Source organism: Tigriopus californicus, chromosome 9 (assembly GCF_007210705.1).
Source record: "Tigriopus californicus strain San Diego chromosome 9, Tcal_SD_v2.1, whole genome shotgun sequence".
NCBI classification, from domain to species: Eukaryota; Metazoa; Arthropoda; class Copepoda; order Harpacticoida; family Harpacticidae; genus Tigriopus; species Tigriopus californicus.
The window spans coordinates 15,554,748-15,575,445 of record NC_081448.1 but is presented as its reverse complement, the minus strand read 5'-3'; the positions used below and the strand labels follow the sequence as shown (position 1 = coordinate 15,575,445).

The 20,698-nt window shown below is 44.8% G+C and overlaps 3 protein-coding genes across 4 annotated transcripts; 2 read left to right on the top strand and 1 right to left on the bottom strand.

Moving 5' to 3' along the window:
* Positions 1-1,489: 1,489 nt before the first annotated feature.
* On the bottom strand, positions 1,490-16,705 carry LOC131886220 (serine/threonine-protein kinase unc-51-like). Of its 2 annotated transcripts, none has more exons than XM_059234484.1 (11): positions 16,143-16,705; positions 10,423-10,515; positions 10,123-10,173; positions 9,499-9,531; positions 8,835-8,871; positions 7,354-7,404; positions 5,719-5,841; positions 5,573-5,646; positions 5,335-5,495; positions 3,066-4,825; positions 1,490-2,940 (listed from the first exon to the last, which is right to left on the bottom strand). In XM_059234484.1, exons 1-11 carry the CDS (start codon positions 16,230-16,232, stop codon positions 2,576-2,578), a joined length of 2,838 nt encoding a protein of 945 aa, XP_059090467.1. In that variant the 5' UTR covers positions 16,233-16,705; the 3' UTR covers positions 1,490-2,575. The 2 variants fall into 2 exon arrangements, with proteins under 2 accessions (XP_059090467.1, XP_059090468.1); XM_059234485.1 differs by lacking the exon at positions 16,143-16,705 and adding an exon at positions 13,188-13,842.
* Positions 16,706-17,636: 931 nt separating this feature from the next.
* LOC131886228 (DNA-directed RNA polymerase II subunit RPB11-like) lies at positions 17,637-18,548 on the top strand. The gene is made up of 2 exons (XM_059234496.1): positions 17,637-18,080; positions 18,234-18,548. The coding sequence occupies exons 1-2, from the start codon at positions 17,970-17,972 to the stop codon at positions 18,477-18,479; spliced, it is 357 nt and encodes a 118-aa protein (XP_059090479.1). The 5' UTR covers positions 17,637-17,969; the 3' UTR covers positions 18,480-18,548.
* A 23-nt stretch (positions 18,549-18,571) lies between these two features.
* On the top strand, positions 18,572-18,965 carry LOC131886227 (DNA-directed RNA polymerase I subunit RPA12-like). The gene has a single exon (XM_059234495.1). The coding sequence runs from the start codon at positions 18,572-18,574 to the stop codon at positions 18,959-18,961; it is 390 nt and encodes a 129-aa protein (XP_059090478.1). The 3' UTR covers positions 18,962-18,965.
* The last annotated feature ends 1,733 nt before the right edge of the window (positions 18,966-20,698 follow it).

The window sequence follows — 20,698 nt, the reverse complement described above, 5'->3', positions numbered from 1 at the left end:
ACTCTATGTAGTGAAGAGTATTGTATACGTCATTATATTTTTTTGCGCCTTATCAAATTACAAATACAAGTTTCGCTTTTTGATGATTGGGGCCCATTCTGCGTCCAGGAGTTTTAGTAAGAAATTGTTGAAAATCATTAGGCCTCTCACCAAATAGCTATCCTTAAAGACGTTCTCGGTCGCTCTACTACGTTTTGGCCAGGTCCGAGTAAAAGAAAAGCTTTACCCCTTACAATCTTATCTCGAACTCCTGGGAATGCCATTCCCTGCAGCGGTGAAGATGTCCCCATAAACTCAGCGTTGACTCTGAGTTCTTGCTCTTCAACGAGTTGAGCACGTCGGAAAGAAAGTGTTATGGTTAAGTCGGCCGGGGCATTGATTGGGGCCAAACCTACTCAACCTCCCTTTTCGAATACGTTGATTTTCAAGCACAAAGGAAGCTATACCAAGAGGGAGAGCACAGCGAGGAAAAAAGATAGACTTGTTTTTTAAGTGGATGGATGACAGCTAAAAGGCTGTTAGTGCATGGTTTCTGATAGTAGAGGTGCCGCCTTCAATCACCTACAAAAGCCCTGTTCGAAGATTACCTATTCAGTTGCTGTAGAAAACAACAATACACTCGCTATTAACCATCTTTGTTTTCTTTTCAATGATTCAAAGTCCTGGGTCAGCTGACACTGACAACAAAAACAAATCCTCCCAAATCCTGAAGGTTGAAGGAATTTCGCATCCAACATGTCTAAAAGGTATTATTTGGCCATACACCTTCGTTCAACTTGGAAAGAGCCTCGAGCCGTAAAGCCACGGATGATGAGCGCTCCATTGTCTCTTTCAAATTTTCGATTGATCGCGACACAAGCTCAAGATTTTGGGATCCATTCGACGGAATCGTCAAATCCCAAAAGATTCTCCGAGAATTCATCTGAGCCGCCTGATCTGCCCGTTCATTGCTGCATGTCCGGCTGTGCCAATTGCGTCTGGCTGGAGTACGCAGAAGAGGTGGTCAAATACTACGAGAGAAAAGGCGCCAAATTGAAATTAGACCAGCTTCTTCAAGACATTGAAGACAATCTCAACGATGAGATGATCAAAGCCTTTGTCAAGATGGAGATAAAATTTGCCTATGGCAAGAAGTTGAGCTCTTGATGTAGAACGTATTTTCGCCGTCAACACTATTCCCTGTCTTCCTGTTTTGGTGCGATTCTCTGCCAGTCTGCCAAAAGCCTGTTTTTTTACACGCTCTTACCTCGGAGTTAAGGCTTGGACGTGACACAGAATGAACATCAACTGACCAATCGGCTGAGCGTATTTTCATCCTGGTTGATGTCCAAGCACCAAACTCCGAGGTAAGACCTCTAAGAAACTCGAGTCAAGGTAGTAATGCTGATCGATATCGAGATGCCCTCCTATTCTAGTCGATACCTCCATAATACATCCGGATAAGATTCATGCTGTACTGTTAGTAAATATAACAAACATATTTTGTGGGTTTTATGTTTTATGATTTTTTTTATTGACATTTCTTTTTTTTGTAGTTCTGACAAAACAAATAAAGTGTGTGTTTGTATGCACGTGAACAGGGGAAAATAGTGATGAGAAGGACGCGGAGCTTTGGGAAACTGTTCCGCACGTCACAAGGGAATCTGCAGTATTGCAGGTTGTCTCTGAAGGCTTCTAGTCAGACACATTGTAGTACACATCAATGGTACGCAATTTTAATCTACATGTATGTGTAAAGATAGAGAGAGCGGAAATGAGGGAATAGTGGACCAAAAAGACGGTCGGAACTATCTTACAAAATACGAAGGCCCCCAACCAACAACTTTGCGATGGCCGTTATCATGAGGGTGTTCACAGGAGGGGATTTCAAAACGACTGGGGATCTGAATGAATATGAAACTTGAAAAAAAAAATCGGTTGGCTGGTGTTGGCTTCCATAAGCTGCTTACTAGTCAAAGTCTTCCAAGGCAAGTGGAAAGAGACCCTGTAGAGCAATGTAATTGTTCTCAATATTATGTTGGTTATTCTTTATACATTATATAAGTTACAATATTTACATTGTAGCGATGCTTAGAGTGGAGTTATATATTTAAATCAGGGCAAATTAATAGAAATACTGCTGTAGGGTCCTCTCGCCTGGCTTTACCATTCAAACGACGCAATGGCTTTTCGAGTTTGTGTTTTTACAAGCTGACAAATAAGGGTTATTGTATCACAAAACTAACGGCGATTCTTCAGGTTGTGTAGAGAGTGTTGAGATGATGTTGTTACTCTCATGTATCATGGCCAATAACTAACAGAAATATTGTTGAACCTAGGTAGCTAGTTGAACCTATTATTTACAAAGCCATCTGGCAACAAAAAAATTACTGAAACCTTTTTCTCGAAATGGATTAGACAGGAGAGGGGTGACAAATGCTTTTTTTTGTGGGAGCGGAGAGCAAAAAGCAGATTTTTGCTTATTCAGTTTGCTTATGAGAAAATGAGAGAAAGGATTCTGTCCCATACTTGATCGGCCCTGGATGAGCCTCATGTTGCTCTGAATGAATAGTAGGTTTTAGATGGGTGCAGCAACTCAATGTACATTGGTATCAAATGTGCGAACAAAGCCCTCGCTCTCCAGAACACTCAACCGCTTTTCAACCGCTTCTTTGTACACGGTCACGGCATTCTTATCCTCTTCGTTTTGGGTGTGGCATTGTAGGGCGTGCAAGATGACATGGGCTCCGTGATAACGCTGGAAGCATTCCCCGGGATTGCCGAACAATTCGTCCAAAGCAGCCGATTGGCATTGCTCTATGGCGTACTCGTAGAGAATCTTATCTGCGGTCATGGAAGTACTTTGAGCGTCCAAGCCACTCTGAGCCAAGATGTTATCGGAATTCAGCATTTTCACCATTGAAATGCAATGCCGAAACCTTTCATTCAACGTGGCAATGACTAGAAAGAGAGAACATTCCAGATTTAAAAGAAGAAGCAAAATCCAATGGCCGACTCTGGTTTTAGCCACCCTGCACCAGTATTGGAGGTAGGTTACGCTTCAAACCAGTTTCAAGTTGACTTACCATTTTTGACGCTGGAACTCGGCTTCAGACGCTTGGATTGAAGCTCAGCTCTCGAGAAATCCAAAGTCTGGGACAAGAGGTGCAGACAGCGCATGTGAAGCAAGAGTTGCTGGAGGCGGCGATGGATAGGTGAATTTGTGTCCAATTCTCCAGTTTCCGCATTCCTCGGGGTCATGGATTCCGCCAGGACTGAGAGTGGTGCAGCCTTGGCCCGGGCCACCTCGATGATAGTGTCCACTAAAACGAGGATGAACTTGAGCTTGTTCAAGATTTCGTTGTGCTCGGGAGCCATGAGAGTATCCTCAGACAGATCTGGTGGGCAGAAGTCGGGTAAGAGCATGGGGCCCATGTTCTCTTTGCCAGAGAACGAGGTTCGTCTAGTCAGGCTGTTGAGGGATGTGGAGCGTTCGAAAATGGGGTGAGGACCCAGGGTCGGAAAGCCAGATTGGCCTCCATAGTTCAGAACAACGTTGCGGCCATACGATAGCTCGGCCGAGCGACGTTTGGTGTTGAAGTCCTCTTGCAAATTGGAGAGATTCTCGGGCACTGTGGCTGCACGGGACGAGGACAAGTTCGAGGCCCTAGAAGAGGATAGTCGAACCAAAGCGGACGAATCGCGTTCCATGGCTTTGTTGGGCGATCCCAGAATTGGGGATAAGCAGGGGACATTGGGGAAGTTGGACATTTGTGTCCCCGAGCCCACACGCCGAATGGGTGAAGCTGATGGAGTGAGTCGTGGGGCTGGACTATTGGGGGACACTTGCCACATGACATTGGGGGGACTGGCTCCTCCACAACTAGAGCTGGAACTCGTTCGTCGTCTGTGACCCAAAGGTGGGGTGCCCATGGTGTATTGGACTGGAGGTGGCGACATTTGGCAGATGTCAGGGATGGGAGGTGCAGAAATCCGTCTAGTTTTGATGGACTTCCCACCCGGTGATTTGGGGCTCGAGGTCGGACTGGACACGGAGCTCGCTCGGTGTCGTCGTACCACAGACGGACTCGCTTGAGCTAAGCCACCCTTTCCTGGAGCTTCTTCATCTTCAGGCAGAGGTCCCAATGTGGACCCACCGCTAGCTGAACTCACGCCAGACATGGCAGACACGGAATCTCCACTCTTGCTTCGTGATCGAGTCATGCTGCTTTGCTGCATTTGCTGGTAAGCCGCTTTTTGAGATGGAACGGGTATTGGTTCACTCTGTTGCACGGCAAGAGAGACAGGACGAGGAGCTCCGCTCACAGTATGACGCCGCATTCCCGGTGAATAGCCAGCCCCTCCTTGTTGTGGGCCTCCACTTTTGCGATGCTCGACAGCATCCATCGTCAGGTGATCGGGCACCATGACAAAATCATCTGGCTCTTGGTTGTCGGGGCTGGATTCAGGCTTAACTTCGGTAAGCCGCTGAGCTTCATAAGCATCCATGTATCTGGGTAGGCTGCCACGTGGAGATGAAATCATGCCAGTTCTGACCGCAGGCGAAGGAGGGAGCATCCCAGAAGCTCCAGGAGATTGGGCACTTCCGCATGAGGTCGGGATCGAGTTCTTTGGGGTGGAGCTGGAGGATCGGGTGGGCGGTGGCACGGCCACTGGTCGAGTGGCTGGGCTTCTCGTGGTGATGGGTTTGGGGCCCGAGTTTTCTTGGACCCGCCTCAAAAAGGGATGATTGAAGAACACGTCGAATTCAAAGCGATCTTTGGCGTTCCGCTTCAAGAGGCCCACGAGTAGGTCTCTCAGATCCTTGGACGTTCCCGGGGGTATCCTAAAAAAATTAAGGAGTTCTTATTCATACGATCTCTTATGCTCCAACTCCAAGTTTCATTTCTGTATGTATGTACGCAACTAATATACATAATTGTCCTACTTAGCAATGAGGAAAAGGAAGCAAGAGAGAGAGAAAGAGAAACAAGAACAAGGGAGTGAATTGAGAAAGTTCGGGAACGACGTAAATTTTCGAGGTCTTGCACGATAGCCTTGAAGGCTGAAAGCACTAATTCAATCGAGGTCTTTGTTGGGAGAGTCCACATTGGCAGCGAGACATTCAAGCCAAGGAGAGGTGGCGAGATAACGAAGCGAAAAAACCCTCTAGCTTACACATCTGCGTAATACGAATTCCTGAAGTTCAGCGAGCAAACAACCTGTAGTAGTAGTAGTACAACAGGGGTCTAGCCAAATTTGGGCCGATGAAACGAAGAGTCAATTTATAGTGCAGATGTATGTTTCTGTTATTCGAAAGAGCGCCAGAAACAAGTCGGTAGGCCCTAAACTTACTTCGGAGCCAAATTGGCGTTCTTCTCGTAGAACTGCTTCAGGGCCTGAGGAGTTTGAGCTTGGAATGGGGCCTTGCCAGTCAGGCATTGAAAGACGATGGTGCCCAAACTCCAGAGATCCGCTTTGGAATTGTATTGCAATGACATGATGACTTCCGGAGCCTTTAAAGAGTAATGAAAAACAGTTGTATATGCGCATCATCATGTACTCCACAATGGGTTAAAGATGTGCGGCTCACCATGTACATTGGAGATCCACACAAAGTGGCAGCCATAACTCCATCCTGGAGAAATCGGGCGAATCCAAAATCCGCTGAAAAGCATTGTCAAATACGATTGTTAGGATGCAATAATGCAATAATGGAGTTGGGTCAGAAGCACTCACCGATCTTGAGTTTGATATCTTGAGGTGCCGGATTTTTTCGGCCGTCATGGTGCAAGAGAATATTCTGCGGTTTCAAGTCCCGATGGACAATCTCCTTGCTCACTAAAGCTTTAATGGCACCGGCTGCAAACAACAGGAAGAAACGGATGAAAACAAAAAAATCCCCAAACATTTCTTTCAAACTCGTTATCAAAGTCATTGCTTATCAAGCTCAATTGCCATCAGGTCAGGACATTAGCATCGAGCATTCTGAATGCGGGAGGCCATTCAAATGACTAATAAATCACCACACACCCTAGAAACGGCATTCATGCAACCTGGAGTTTACGTTGGTGATGCTTTGATTATCACGTATTATCAAGTACACAATGCCTGAAGATCAATGGCGGCTATACTTCAACCATGAACCGGAATTGTGACTTGATTGCAAACCATGCTATTTCGTAGTATTTAGTATGAAACTAATAAGTGGCGCAGAAACAGCAGCAAGAGTATTATAAGAAGAATCAAGTTGGATTGGTTTGAAGCCTTGAATGTAGAACAAATGGGCCATCATGGGCTACAAAAGATCGTGTGTATGTGAGCAAAAAGTTCTCTGCAATTCATCTTCCAGGTCTTGAGGCAATTACGGATCTAGCTCTAAGTAAAAGTTATCTGTTGCCAGCGTCGTTCAGGCATATATTACTCATGTAAAGATTTTCGTGATATCTCATGGACCGCTTATGCGAACATGTAACCTGGATCTCGGTTGTGTGCTATCAAGTAGATTGTGTGCAAATTGCCCCGGGTTGAACCCTTTTTTTCTTGTTACCAACGCGTTCCTACCAAAAGCTTCCAACTTGATTCCTATGGCGTGGCTTCGTGAGTGTAGGTACTTTTTTCTCTTCACGGTATTTTCTAAGCCCAAGTTTCAGCCAGACAGAGTGGCTCCCAACGATTCATACCTCGGAGTACATTGTCAGCATGCCAGCCTAAGTGACACTTGCTGGGAGTAATGTTGCCAAAACGGGATATTTCGGATGGAGATAGAATAAACTATTTTGGACGACTCTGATTGGTGGTCGTTGTTATTCTTTCTCTCGCATCGAGTCTGCAACACATACATATTACCTAACACCCTAATTCCACAACGCAAAAGAGGCCAGCCTACTTGGTCCTCTTTGGTTCAGCGCTACTCCAACAAACGAACTCGTAGTGGCCCCACAGGCCAAGTAGAACTAGTAGTAGAAGTAGTAGTACAATGAGCACATCAGTCAGAAAAAAGCGCCAAGTGCGAAGAAGGTACAGTACATTTCGTACAGGATGTAGGGCTGAAGAGGCCCCAGGGCCAAAAGTTGGACGAGTCCTTATCATAACTGGGAGCACGCTCTGAGCTCGTGAAATGATCATAACAAGGATGATGAACAGATCCGTTGGCAAAGATCAAATATAGCCCTATTTTTTTAACTCGTAGTCAGCCAACTTGGTTCCCATCTGACGAACGACAAATACCTCGATTCACAGCAGAGTAATATGAATTCTAGCTTGAGAACTTTTCCGTTCATAGTGGCTCGACTAATTTTGATGGTACGCGTAGACTAGGTTTACTTTCGGTCATATTTGGGGACAATTTAAGCGTGTCAGGCATGAACTTACCTAATTGGACTAGAAAGAGTCTGATTGTATCTTCACTGAGGGTGCCTTTGACTGAAAAGAAGAACAAATGGAACATTAATTTGCGATGTATTCGAACCACATTTTGGTTTAGTGGTCGATCGGGTTGGTGATGGTCTTCGATATGGTAAAAAAGGGTTGCACAGTTCCTTTTTTTCCGACTCTGCACGCTCTCGTGATTCCGTTTCTTCCTCGTTTTTGTACAGGAAGCCCTACCAGTTTTGGTTAATTCGATCAGTGCCACGATGACAACATAATATTTAAACTACAATACGTCTCCGAAAGACGGATACTGTCAGCACTTTTCAGAAGGCGTGACACAGCAAATCTACTTCGGGATTTAATCTTCAATTTCCAACATTGGCGCCCGGCCGAAAGTGGAAACCATTTTCAAGTAATACTAGACCAACTAGAATCGGCATTACAATCCAAAGTCCAGAGCCTCTCAACCTACGTATGTACAAAGGCATCACGTTTCTTCTCGATGTCACTGGGGCTCTTATGTTCTATGTATATTGTCGTTTCACCTTTCTTACTCCGAAAGAGAGAGGCCATTACTCTCTGGATCCATCTATCATTCAGGTCTTCAAACTAGCAAGTCAGAAGATGGGCAGGCATGGTAGAAGGGCCTGTCTGCCAGCCAACCATCCCAACCGTCCCAACCAACCAACCAACCCACCCAGCATAACAGATCTCGGCTTCAGTTTCCCAAAGTAATCACCAAGAGAACAGGCTAGAGCCAATCCTATGTATATAGTATGTGTCTTCAGTACTGTCGATCGAAGAGCAAGGCCCGCTTTTACTCTCATCATGCACCACTACTCGTCCATGTTAGTCAGTCAGAATAACGAGAACGTACAACGACCTCAAAGAGACTGACTGAACCAACTCAAGCATTGTTGCATCGGCCGAGATGAGCACAAATGTTATACTAGGTTGGGTCGAATTTAATCCCATCCTACGTACGTAACAACCACATTTCGCGATTTCAATGAACCTTTATTCTACTCCAAGCAAGACCAAGGTAACGCGTTCGTAAACGGGTGGGTATCCCCAATAAATTCATCGTGCATACATACTTTTTCATTCGTCCTACATACAACACACGAGTGCTTGTCTTATCTCGAGGTGATTACGCCATGCTCTCGCCCTATTATTACAAAGGGTTACTTAGTGCTTCGTGGACTAAACTTTGTTGATAATGATGATGTTGTAAAAGAGAAACGCTTGTTCAAACGTTTTTGAACGTTGCCATGCCGAATTGAAGGCGAACAATAGCAAGAACAAGAACGAAGACTTGGATTTCGGCGTGCGAGAGAGAGGTTTACTTTTCAACCTAAAATTTTGAGTGGGGCCGAACTTTCAGTAAGAAAATGATTGTAGCCCCATTCTAGATTGCCACACTGCCTCGATATTGGATTGCAACTAGAATACTAGGCATAAAGATGAGAATTCAGACTTACCAGCTAGGTAATCCGCTAGATCACCTCCATTGCAATACTGGAAGAAAACAGACAACATAATTGACTCTACTGATCATCGAACGAGGTAATGGATTTTTATACGGAGGAGAACAAAATTGGATATCCATCTAGGGGAACTTCATTCGATTCAATCATTTTCAATTCCTTTCAAGCCACTTTAGTTTCTTCTGTAGAATTCACAAAAAAATTTTCGCTCCTTTTCAGCCAAAAAACAGTCTGTTTTTAGACGCGAGTTCACGAACAGTTCCAAGTCAGTACAATCACCGTGCTGCTTACGTCAGTTTAAATTGAAAATTTATGACCAAAATGTTCTATGAAGAAATCAGATTTGGTCTCATTGCTACAGGCTTCCAAATCGATCATGCAAAAGTTTTAGCACCTTGGAATCATGTCACATCATTTCCTCGAGAGGAAAAGCATTTCTTGTTTGGATTGGCTTGCAAGGAAACAAGTGAGTGTGTGTGTGAGAGAGAGGGAGAGAGAGGGCCGTAAACAGATTAGGACTTTCTCTTTTTCGATCAAGGCTAACATTTTTTTTACGATACATTTGTGTGTGTTTGGGGTAAGCTCGCTGGAACTCGATAGGCAGCTCAGAAACAAGAGGTATTTATAGCTAGATCCTCTAAGACGTGCTTGGACTTACCTCCATGACAAGATAGACATGTTGGGTGGTTTCCTAGAAGAAAATGGAACATCATGATTGCTGATCCACGTGGAAACGCGATCGGCCAAATGTGGAAGTTTTAAGCTTTGAAGTTTTGAAACGTGAATGTCACCACGAAAGCCTTCTTTAACTTGACACGATACTTTCATGTACCTTCTGTATTATTTCTGTATGCAAAACCAATAAGAATGTTTTAACGTCATTAGACCAATTATGGAACAAGTGGGCTTTACATCTAAGATACATCTCTACTTCCCAAGTCACTTGTAAGGACTTGAACCTATGTAGGGTTCATGCCCACACCTAAAAGCCAATCAATGCGTCGAAAGTGTCATGAGCTTCATAGGAAATCCCTGACGGGTTGTTTGTCCTCAGACAAATCAGCGAGTCCAACGACGCATTAAGTACGACGTCATCTTTTATTCGAATGACTCGGCCGATATTGACACGGAGTTGACTTCAGCTAATGGATTAACAAAGGGAAATGAGGACAAGGGGTCAAAACGTAAAAGTTGCTCTTTGCTCAATCATTGGGGCGTTTTATTAAAGTTGGCAATATCGCCTCTTGTGGTTAGACCAAGTTCGGAATGCTGCAATGCTTACCTTGCAATCCAAAAGCGCGACCACGTTATCATGGTGGAGTTCGGTCAGTTCCTTAACAATGGAGAGAAAAAGCAAACACTTTATTTAGAGCACAGAACGTGTAACATGTCATGTCAGAAATCACGCAGACATGTCGTGACTTCTTTGGGTGGCTTCTTGACCCAGAAAAAAAGCAACGCGTTTCGTCAATGCAAATGTGGTTCAACAGCTTTTGTAAAAGCACGCAAACCTGAATGAAATGAAGTACACCCAAAACGACGCAAAAAGGGCAAGGGAACACTTGAGCCCATTTATTCTCACCTTAAGGATTTTGATTTCTTTGCTCAGAAGATTTTGGGACTTGTTCAAATTCTTCTTGGTGATGGCCTTGATGGCCACAGGTTGATTGGGGCGCTGAAACGAACGAGATTATTAGTTATGAATAATTCACCTATGTTTATGGCACTTTCATCACTAGTATACTAGTCTAACATTGTAGTAAACTAGTTCATGTGACCCGTAGGGCGAAAAAAGGAGTTGCATCTTGGAGAACAAACTTGCGATACGATTCTGCAAACGCAGCATTGATCCCCCGTTATTGATCGGGCCTCGAGTCGTGTTTTTCTAACAGACAAAGATGATCAAGGACAACCACACATTCTCAAATGTGTTCATCATTGATCGTCTATCCATCACGCACAAGTTTCATGCATAAGGATAACTACATACTGGTGATGTGACGAACATCTGGAGGGAAACTCGTTGGCTCTAAAGGTTACCTTTTTATTGATTGAACAACCAGTGTTGATGGGGATACAATTTCATTGTTCTCCGCTGCATCTCAGGTGTGAAAAACAACACACATTTTCACGATCCGTGATGAGTGCACATGTGTGAGAAGGTTTGGTGTTTGTGCTGCATCAGCTGATCACCATTCTGCCTTCGACTTTGTGTGAAGTTAGAGCAGCTCGATCGAGTTTTTGCGTCGCAATAGTGAGATTCAATCCTACATATGTCCTTTGAACGTAGCACAATCTCAAAACCCCAAAGTGCCCATACACATGCGCTTTATCTCCACAATTCAGGGGCAAACCATCCGACAACAGGGAAGCATTAAAATGTTATATTGTTTCTCGCTTTATCCACCTTTTAAACGGGTCATAGAGGTTACATCACGTAGATTATTGATGGGCCGGACGCTGTCCTCCTGAGAGAAAAAAGAAAGAGAGAACCAATGAAAGAACGAGACGAAGAAGCCCTGAACAAAGCCCCAATGCCCAAGGTAGCAGTGAGTGTGCACTACCACGCAATAATGGTCGATCAAAAGCGTTTGTTCTATTTCAGGACGAGCACCCTGTCTGCTCGAAATAGATTTACGGTTCTCGGTCGTCTCCTCTTCCGAACCTGTATGCCAGGTTCAACCCCAATGAAGGCAAACAATTGCGTCATTTGCGAGGCTTCTCCATTTTAATTCTCAACGTTGTCGTCCTTCTTGAACATACGAGTACATGAGTATTCTCAAGCATAGTTCGCACTCCACTCACTCACTCACTCACTCACTCACTTCGAATTCGAGCTCGAAGGACCCTGGATGGACTGGAATGTCTGGCAGCTGATGAATAGTGATCGTTCGTTTCCCAACATTGGCTGTTGCCGAACGAACAAACGAACGAACGAACGAACGGCCAGACGAGGAGACATGTCTCGAAAATTCAAAACAAACGAAGGAGGAGAAGATCAATCAGCTGACGATTCGATAACTGAACTGGCGGCTGCTTTTCGCCCCCGTCCGGGAAGTATAGGGTGGATTGGTCGAATTGGGGATTCCGGCAGCCTAGGTTAGCAATTTTCTTCACGGTTTGACAGTCAAGCGAACAACTTCTTGAGAATCTCAATTTATCGCGCTCTAGTTCATGGCATGCTCGGATAGCCGACTAAGCAAGTGAGTGCTTGACTGAGTTCATTAATGGGTAATATGGAAAAAGACGGGAAACGCGCAATTTTAATACAGCGCTCTGTTCACAATGACATTTTGTTAAGTCCATAAAGCAGCAACAACAAACAAAAACTCGAGCAAGCGCTCAGTTTTTCTCGGATGACAATGAATGTTCGCGGTCGCTTACCAGGGGAATGAAGACAATCCGGAAATATTACAAGACATCAGATATGTACGTCGGGACAGCATGTGCAACCCTGACGGTAATTTTCGTCGTCAAGCTTTGGTGGGGCTTCCATCGGAGCTTTAAACTCTATCATAGGTTGGTAAACCGACCCCCTCCCTCAACCCTCATCATAACCCCCCGGAATCGATTGGAAGCAAGCCAGCATAAAGCCGGTGTTGGCAAGAGCAGTCACAACAGCTACAACAGAAAGAGCAGCAGCCAGAATTCGTTCAACCCCGGGGATAGATGAACAAGACAATAGCTCTAGCAGGGTGAAAGTCAGAAAAACTCGGAAAATAATTTCTCCAATCCAATGAGTCACTGGCCGAAACCTGAGGTCGGCTAGAGCGACATTTCTCTGCCCCTAATTCAATGACCGCAAGTGCGGCATGTGAGCACTCAATGGCATGTTTTTTGGTGCTTTCCATTATTCATGAATGTTCTCGGGCAATATTCGTCGGTGTTATTGAATTTGACGGAGCCAACAAACGGCTGATCCTTAACGTCTGGATTAAAAGATTCCGCGACTGTAGAGGGCGCACAAGGTGATTGAATTCCTTTGAAAGTCTTTACTTTCAGACATATCCCATAAACGTGTATATGCACGTTAGCTCTCTTAGGATAGTTAACGACCTCGCCTTGACACAATGCTTCATCCGATGCCGGGAAACCTCTGTGGATAGATCTAAAGGAGGTAAAATACCCCATTTCTATTGAGCGCCCCAATTTCACTAGGACAGCTGAGAATGGCTGGCAATCCTGTCGCTAAGGCTGAGGAGCGGATCAATTAGATGTGGTCAAAATCATTCCCTTTCCCCGGAAATCCTGTCGATGTCGTTCTGCTTTCAAAGCTCTTCTCTGCCTGCCTTGGCCTATTTAGGTACGAATCGATACAGATGTGTTAGAGGGTGAGTAAAAGCTTACCGCTTTCAAGACAGCCACGGACACAACGGAAAAAGCGCCGTGTCCGATGATTCGTTGCGAGTTCGGGACGATATCCACCATGATTGGACGTGTGTTTAAAATTACTGAGATGGCGATTATGTTCTGATGACACTCGGGTTCACAGCCTGGCTTTGATTGTGCTAGTAGGTTATTTGCATCATTTGGCAGATCGATTGCTTTGTCATTGGTTCTATGCTTCCACGCACATTTTCACAGATGTCACTAGTTACACGTTCTGCGGGGAATGGCTGCTCTTAAGTCTTTTGCTTTTTGTTGTACTTGTGCTATGATGCTTTGTGTGACACCACTTGGTGCAATAGTGTCTGACCGTTGCCCCCGTTTTGAGGTGGCCTAAGACATGAGCTCACTTTTATTCTCTCTCAGCCACTGGCTCTCTTCAACAAACTCACGACTGAATAACGATAACAACAAGATTTCGATGATGTTTATATATGTACACAGAGAAGACACGAATTGGCGAGGAGTAGACCCCAATGTGAGAGGATTGGACTTGGCGACTCTACTAGAGAACTCTTCGCATATTTGCCATTCGACTCTCGAGGGTCGACATTTTTTCTCAACTTGACGTCGGCTACAAATGCGCACGAACTTGGACGAGCGAGGGTGATAGCAGGTACGTAGTGGTGGTGCTAGTGACGATAGCCTAGGAGAGCTCCTCCAGAACGGCGAACGAACAAAGTCCCTTGCCAAGAGACTCGTCCCATAACAGTGTCGTCGGAGAGCTGAGAGCTAGCTCCTAGGAATCCGCTGAAGCCAGCTGGATGACTCTCGCTCTGGACAAGCTTATTGAGAGCTCGAACTTCTCATTAGGCCCTCCTATTCAAATTGCAGTTGTGGCGCTACCCGACTATTACAACCTATGGATGTACAATTGAACATGTACACACACACATGGGAGGCGCCGGCATTCATACTTGCAATTGCACTCCCTGTCTTACTACTAGAATATCATTTTATTTTATGTTATTCACCTTGATCGCACTAGCAAAACGCCATTCCGGGCGTTCGTCGTCGTCATCGTTGCTGTTGTTGTTGTTGTTGTTTAGGTGGCGACAAAATCTTGCGAGTGCAGAGCTGTGCATCATCTCGAATCGAAAGACAGCCAAGGATCGACCGAACGACGACTGAGCGAGCATAAGTGGGCACGTTTAGAATGAAGGTAGGACGAGTCCACTGCCTCCGACGAGGTCTCCCTTTACCTCCCAAGGTCTCGGGCGCACTTGTGCCGTCGACGTACGACCAGAGCCCCGGATAACGACAACTCCGGGGCCAAAATCACCTCCTCCTCTTCCTCCGGCCATTGGTAGTAGTAACAAGCCAACACCAATTCATCCATTCATCCATCCATCCATCCATCTATATATTTATATTAAACCAGGGGCTCGCGGTTCGTGGTCGAACGATCCCCACGCCAGTTCCCGACACAAAGATACGTATCTTGGCCCCAGTTCATTTTCTGCGACTGAAGTACATGACGTCTGCGCACCTTGACAGGAAGCGATAGAAATAATGTTCGAGCTTTCTCCATGAAAAATACAAGTTTCCGGGCAAACTTGGTGGGTCAAAGACTTTGTTCAGTTTGTTGCTACTCAATTGGCTTTTTGTCTGACGAAATCTCATTCTCAGATTTCTTGTACTCAGCGTTCTAAACTCGTGAGCTTGCATTAACTATCCCGGAGCAACTTCAGAAGGTCAACATTGTACTGCTTCCCAACATCGTCAGCTTGGCAAGATAATCTTCGATTCAGGCCGGAAGTGCAAATCTTGCTCGGACGGCAATAAAAAAAAAGCGCAAAATATCATGTTTAAAATTACACCAACCCTGTCGAAAATGGTCATTTTGACAAGGAACTACATCAAATACTTTGCAAACGTTGCCTGCCCTCAGGCATAATCATCTAGAATGATCATCCAATACAAGTTTCTCGGAAAAATACGCAAGTACAAAATGAGAAGAATATCTTTTTAGTATCTTCCTTCACTCTGAAGCTCTGAAGCACATACGAATTTGCGCCAACGACAACTGCGCAAATTTTCTCGTCGGGCTCGAGCAACAGAAAATCGAGAATCCCAGACATCACGGCTCCTCGACATTCAAGAGCTGTCAACCAACGTGCATTCGACATTCTTCAGAGTATATTTGTTGTCTATATACAGGGTAGTCTTAGATAAGAGTCCCTCAAAATTAGACCATATTTTTTACTATGTATACTCACATATGCACAACAAAGAAGATAGTTATGGTAGAAGTACCGAAAAAGAGGCGAGGAGACACTTGAAATGTTCGCTTTTGCGTTCAATTGGGAAATGGGCCTTTAAACAGGGAAGTTTGTTGACATTCGAGCTTCCTTTATTTGGGGATGGCAGGAATTTCCCCGAGCAAAGATCACATCTTTTTAACGCATAGACCAATGAATTTGCATAAAGATATATCAGAATGCTTCAAGAAAGCTTCTGTTTAGCATAATGTTTTTTTTTTCTCTCATTGTGTTTATGGGATTTTTTATTTCGAAAAGTATAATACTACCCTGTAGATCTAGTTCTATATTTAACGAGTAAAGTCGACGAGGGATCAATAGGCTCAAATTTATCAGATCAAGTCTCAGTTCATAAACGATCGAGATTTCGCCCGCTAGGATTGAATTTCACTAGATTAGAATGGAAGAATAAGAACACACAATTTGAATTGATCCCTTGGCAACAACTACTACTAGATTGCCCATCTCGGAAAACTACATCATAAAGGTTTGTTCTCCACTTGAACATATCTAACCCTTCCATGATGAAGTCAGGCACCTCAAACTTTAAAGAGCAACGAGAATGAACTCATGCATTCATGGCAATCATTGATTGAAGCCGTGCAAGAGAGCTAGCTTCCATTTTTTTCACTTTTTCGCATATCTTATGACTCACCCCTCTGAATCGGCCTTTATAGACCACGGCGAAGGCTCCATGGCCGATCAAATCCTTGCTGCTGTACTCATACAAGCCCAAGGACTCCATGGTCCTGTTGTTGGTGTGGTTCCGCTGAGGGTCTGGATTTACCTTCCCAATGAAGGTTGAGAAGCTACTCGAACCCTTCTGAAGGACACAGGTCACTTGGGAGCTATTGCGGCGAGTCACAGGCAATCATGACGAGCCGCTCGAACCCATGGTGGTCGCAAGCGATGGATCACAGGGCCTTCTTCATCTAGGCCTGGACACTGACCTCGACAGTGGGCAATGGATACGAAGAAAAATGCAATCCCAATGGCCAAATATCCCCGTGGAGTCTCGTTTTCCCCCTTCGTCAAAGGCAGTCTTCCTTTTTTTGTGTGTGCGAAGACTAATGTTATGGTGAAGGGAGCTTTCTTTGTCAATCCTTGGATGTCAGGAGGAAGGCAACCAGGCTTTCTGTATCTCGGTGATCTCAGTACACTTTCTATGAGTGTTTGGTGGAGCAGCGAGCGAGTGCCTTCCTTGACTGGCTGATTGGTTGAACTCCTCGACTATCTCTGGGCGAGAGGAGTGTTTTGGTCGTTTCGGTCGTTTTGGTGGAGCAGGGCGGAGAGGGGGTGGCACGTCGATCCGAGACAGAGAATGCTAGCTTGTCTAGCCACCTGGGTTTCGCTCCCGCTCTCGGCTCTGCTCTCAACCGATCAAGTACGCACTCTTTTCCTCTCACACTTCAGGCTCGTGAGTGGATAGCTGGCCAGGCCGCTGCTAGCCCACCGGCCAACTCTTATCCTGCCCTTACCATCAGAGCTATGGTAGCAGGCTCACGGTCCTAGGCTGGCTGATGGGACTGCTCTGATCTGCAAGTCAAGCAGGACTACACCGGGTCGGCAAGCTCTCTCAATCATGTTGCGGAGGCGAGAGCGCCCGCAATCCTAGCAGTACATTCAGGGAGACCATCTGAAATTAGGTAAAAGACAGAGAGCGAAATAAATTCAATCGAACATGCACAATAGAGGGGATGCAGACTGGTCATGGCAAGTTTTGGACAAAACCTGATAGGAAGTTAGAGTTGAGGGAAGGTAGATGGGTTCCGGTGCATTCTGTGTTCAAAGAATGGGCCAAGCTTTTACAAGTTGTCTGAACATTCCAAGGGAATCTAGCAGATGCAATATACATTGAGATCCTAAACAGAGCTTCGTCATCCATCATCAGTTTATGATCTATCACTAATTTAATGTGATGAATCACAAAGTCTTCAAGTTCAATTTACACACACTGGCCCTTTTAGTCACCCTGAAAATAAGTCGAACCAGGACTTTCGCCCACCAAGCAGGGTCTCTCGGGTGCTCGGATCTGGGCCTCGGTTGACGATTACAAGTTCTAAGGAAGTAAAAGTACAAAGTAATATCAAATATACAAGGCCACTGTTACAAAGCCAAGCAAACTGTAATTAAAACTAAGTTTGAACTCTTTTTAGAATTTTTTTTTATCAATGAACTTTTTTCAGCATGTTTCTACCGACCATGAGCTCAAATTAATGATTTCGACTTCTAGGCCATCTAGCGAAAATATGTTTTGATTTGCCTCGGATATTACATGTTCGTCATCCCTGCATGGAAGGAAGGCAGTTGGAAGAGAGGACGGCGTTTGGAAATTGTGCAAGCCATCAAATCGGATAAAATCGGGCTCATCCTCGCCCCTCAGACATTGATTGCTCTATGAGCCGTGTCGCCACCAGAGGGACGCCATAGAATCCCCAAGGTGAGGCGTATTGGGCGGGTCCAGGGTGGAATTTGACGTGCAATGAATGCCCCTCCGACCTTCGAGTCGTTTTTGCTCTTTGAGGGCGAGAAGAAGATCACCAAGGAGCAAGATACCAAAGTGCCCAATGCGTCCATTTTCTCCATCAATAAGGTACAATGACCAAGATAGCAGCAGGCTCTCAGCATCCCACTTCATGTTGAAAATCAGTTTTTCCCTGGAAGAGGTTGGCTGGCAGCGGCAGGCCGGGGGAAGACGGGGAATGAATGATAGCTAAAGATTGACCTTTCTTTTCGGATCTCGTAGGAGGACCACACTTTGGGCAACATGGTACGATGTCAATTGCTGAAAGATCCTAATGTGTTGTTCGCCGGCTACAAGAATCCCCATCCTTTGGAACATAAAGTTATTCTGCGGATTCAGACCACTTCTGACTACACGCCCCAAGAGGCACTCATGAACGCCATCACCGATCTCATCTCCGAATTGTCCTTGTTCGAAGAGCGATTCAAGGAATCCGTGCGGGAAAAACAAGACACCGGTTACGATTAAGGACTAACCCGGCTTCTATTTCCAATTGAACCAATCTAATCGCCTCGCCTCGTCCACTTTGTATCCCCTTTGTATCCACTTCTACCATTATCATGGCGCTAGCGCGAGCGTTCAATGGGGAAGTGCATTTCTGCCCGTCTTGTGGCACACTCTTGCCCGCGTTGCCCGTGGCCGGCCACGTGTTCTGTCTGGCTTGCCGGTACGAGGTCCGTATCGAGAACTTCTCAGCCATGACCACCGAATATACCGTGGCTTTCAACAAGCGCGACGCCAACGAGAATCGCCGCAAAAAGAAGCAACAGGGCGACCCCGATCAAGACTCTGATGACGAGGCCGACGGACCCACCGTTGAGCGCCGTTGTCCCAAGTGCGGCCACGAAAAAATGTCCTATGCGGCCCTCCAGCTCCGATCGGCCGATGAAGGCCAGACCGTATTCTTCACATGTTTGAAATGTAAATACAAGGAGAGCGAAAACTCGTAACCCAGACCCCCTTATCCCCATCCACCCCCGAATTGTTCTAGGGCCAATCCATGACATACAGAAATACAGTCTGTGTCTTCGAAAGCATTTATCACTTTACAAGGGTGACTAATTCTGATTTTGAACCCGTTCTTTACAAGAGCTAAAATTCGATGAAGTCCAGGAAAGTTTTGAACTTAAACGCCTTATTATTGTTTAAAAAAATGATGTTTCAAACAAAGCGCTGTTATATCGGATCACGACTGACCACCCATCACACCCATAGATAATAAGAACCAGAGAGTTACCAGAGCCGTCTTTCTCGGGCAGCCTCGGCCAAATATTTCGAGGATTATTTGACTTGGTCCTACGTGTACGAAACGTACTGCTTACTCTGGTCAAAGAGAAGGAAGTTGTGCCTAAACAACTTAAATTTCCCTTTATAGCAATTACTTATCACTTCTGCATGGTCTCATATTAGACCCTTTAGCGATGAAATCATTTATGCCTATTCCAGATTAGATACCCGACCAGTTTATGCATTGAAAAAGAACTTTGCAATTTACTCATAATAAACATACCTTACATGTGAAAATGAGAGGTTGCGCATTATCCTTCTGATGCTTGAGGAGCCTACCCCATACCTAACGTAGGTAACTTATTTAGCCCAAACCACCTCTAGATGGGTTTAGGCTCTAGATCAGCCCAACTCAAAATCGTCGAGCTATAGAGAAGTGTAAAGCTTTGATATTTCATACTAGGGCGCCCTCTGGTACTACCATGAAGTAAGTGTCACCACACATCTTACTGATGACAAAATGTTGATGTCAAATATTTTTTCGTAGGTTTTACATATTAATGTCACTTGCCATGTAAAGTCATCTTTTAGCAAATGAATGTTGGACTTGAATTGTTCATAATAATTGTAGAACAATGTCCTAAGATTGCAAACAATTTTGTCAATGAAGATTTGGAAGCACTGGATGAGCAAAAATCATGGTAGTTCTTCGCGGGATTATGGCGCAGCCTAACTAGCTTAAGCAGCTGAAATCCAATCCGGTACTTAATACGTCTCTATCTTTATCTTGTGACCAACAAAATCATTTCATATTATGACAAATTAAATTGATTCATGAAGGAACAACAGGAATTTGCATCAACGACGATACGCCAGTGTGACTGTGGTTCAATGTCTGGTTTCTTTCTGGCAATTAGACGTTCAGGTTCCAATATAATGTGCTATAAGTTGCCTTGAACTCAAATGTACCTTAGCAAGCACGCTGCTGAGCATTGTTCGTTGCTCTTTCAAGGTAGATGCACAGAGCTTGTCAAGTGAACGTAGTCATGGACAGCTGACATTATTCCATGGAGTAAATTCAAAGGTAACATACCCAGCCAAAGAGCGCTGGGCATACATTGATTTTGTCATTTTTCATTTTGCCTACTTGTCTAGGCAAATAGCATTAATGCATTGAGCCAATTTGAAAGTGTTGTCACCAAATTACACCAAACATGTTCATTTTGTTGGGTTTTGTAACACAGCTCACTCAAAATAAATTGTTTATAGAAAATTCAATGGGCTGGTGGAGCAAGTTGATTGTGATATCAAAAAAAAAATAATATTCAAAAGCTTAGTATCACTGCCAGTCTCTCTTCTTATGCTGACGATACAAAGTTAGTTTCTGGTAGGAATGGCCAAGATTCCAGTAGCCTTGCAAAGGACTTAAATCGAATCTACTCTTGGGTAACTGAGAGTAA

What these genes read in the sequence shown, in the direction of transcription:
- LOC131886220 (XM_059234484.1), bottom strand. Translation starts at nt 16,232, where the DNA reads ATGGAGTCCTTGGGCTTGTATGAGTACAGCAGCAAGGATTTGATCGGC. An exon ending in ATAAAGGCCGATTCAGAGGG is followed by an intron (nt 10,516 to 16,142) that starts GTGAGTCATAAG and finishes CGTTCGTTTCAG; the next exon opens with CGCCCCAATCAACCTGTGGC. An exon ending in AAGAAATCAAAATCCTTAAG is followed by an intron (nt 10,174 to 10,422) that starts GTGAGAATAAAT and finishes TCCATTGTTAAG; the next exon opens with GAACTGACCGAACTCCACCA.
- LOC131886227 (XM_059234495.1), top strand. Translation starts at nt 18,572, where the DNA reads ATGGCGCTAGCGCGAGCGTTCAATGGGGAAGTGCATTTCTGCCCGTCT.
- LOC131886228 (XM_059234496.1), top strand. Translation starts at nt 17,970, where the DNA reads ATGAATGCCCCTCCGACCTTCGAGTCGTTTTTGCTCTTTGAGGGCGAG. An exon ending in CCATTTTCTCCATCAATAAG is followed by an intron (nt 18,081 to 18,233) that starts GTACAATGACCA and finishes CGGATCTCGTAG; the next exon opens with GAGGACCACACTTTGGGCAA.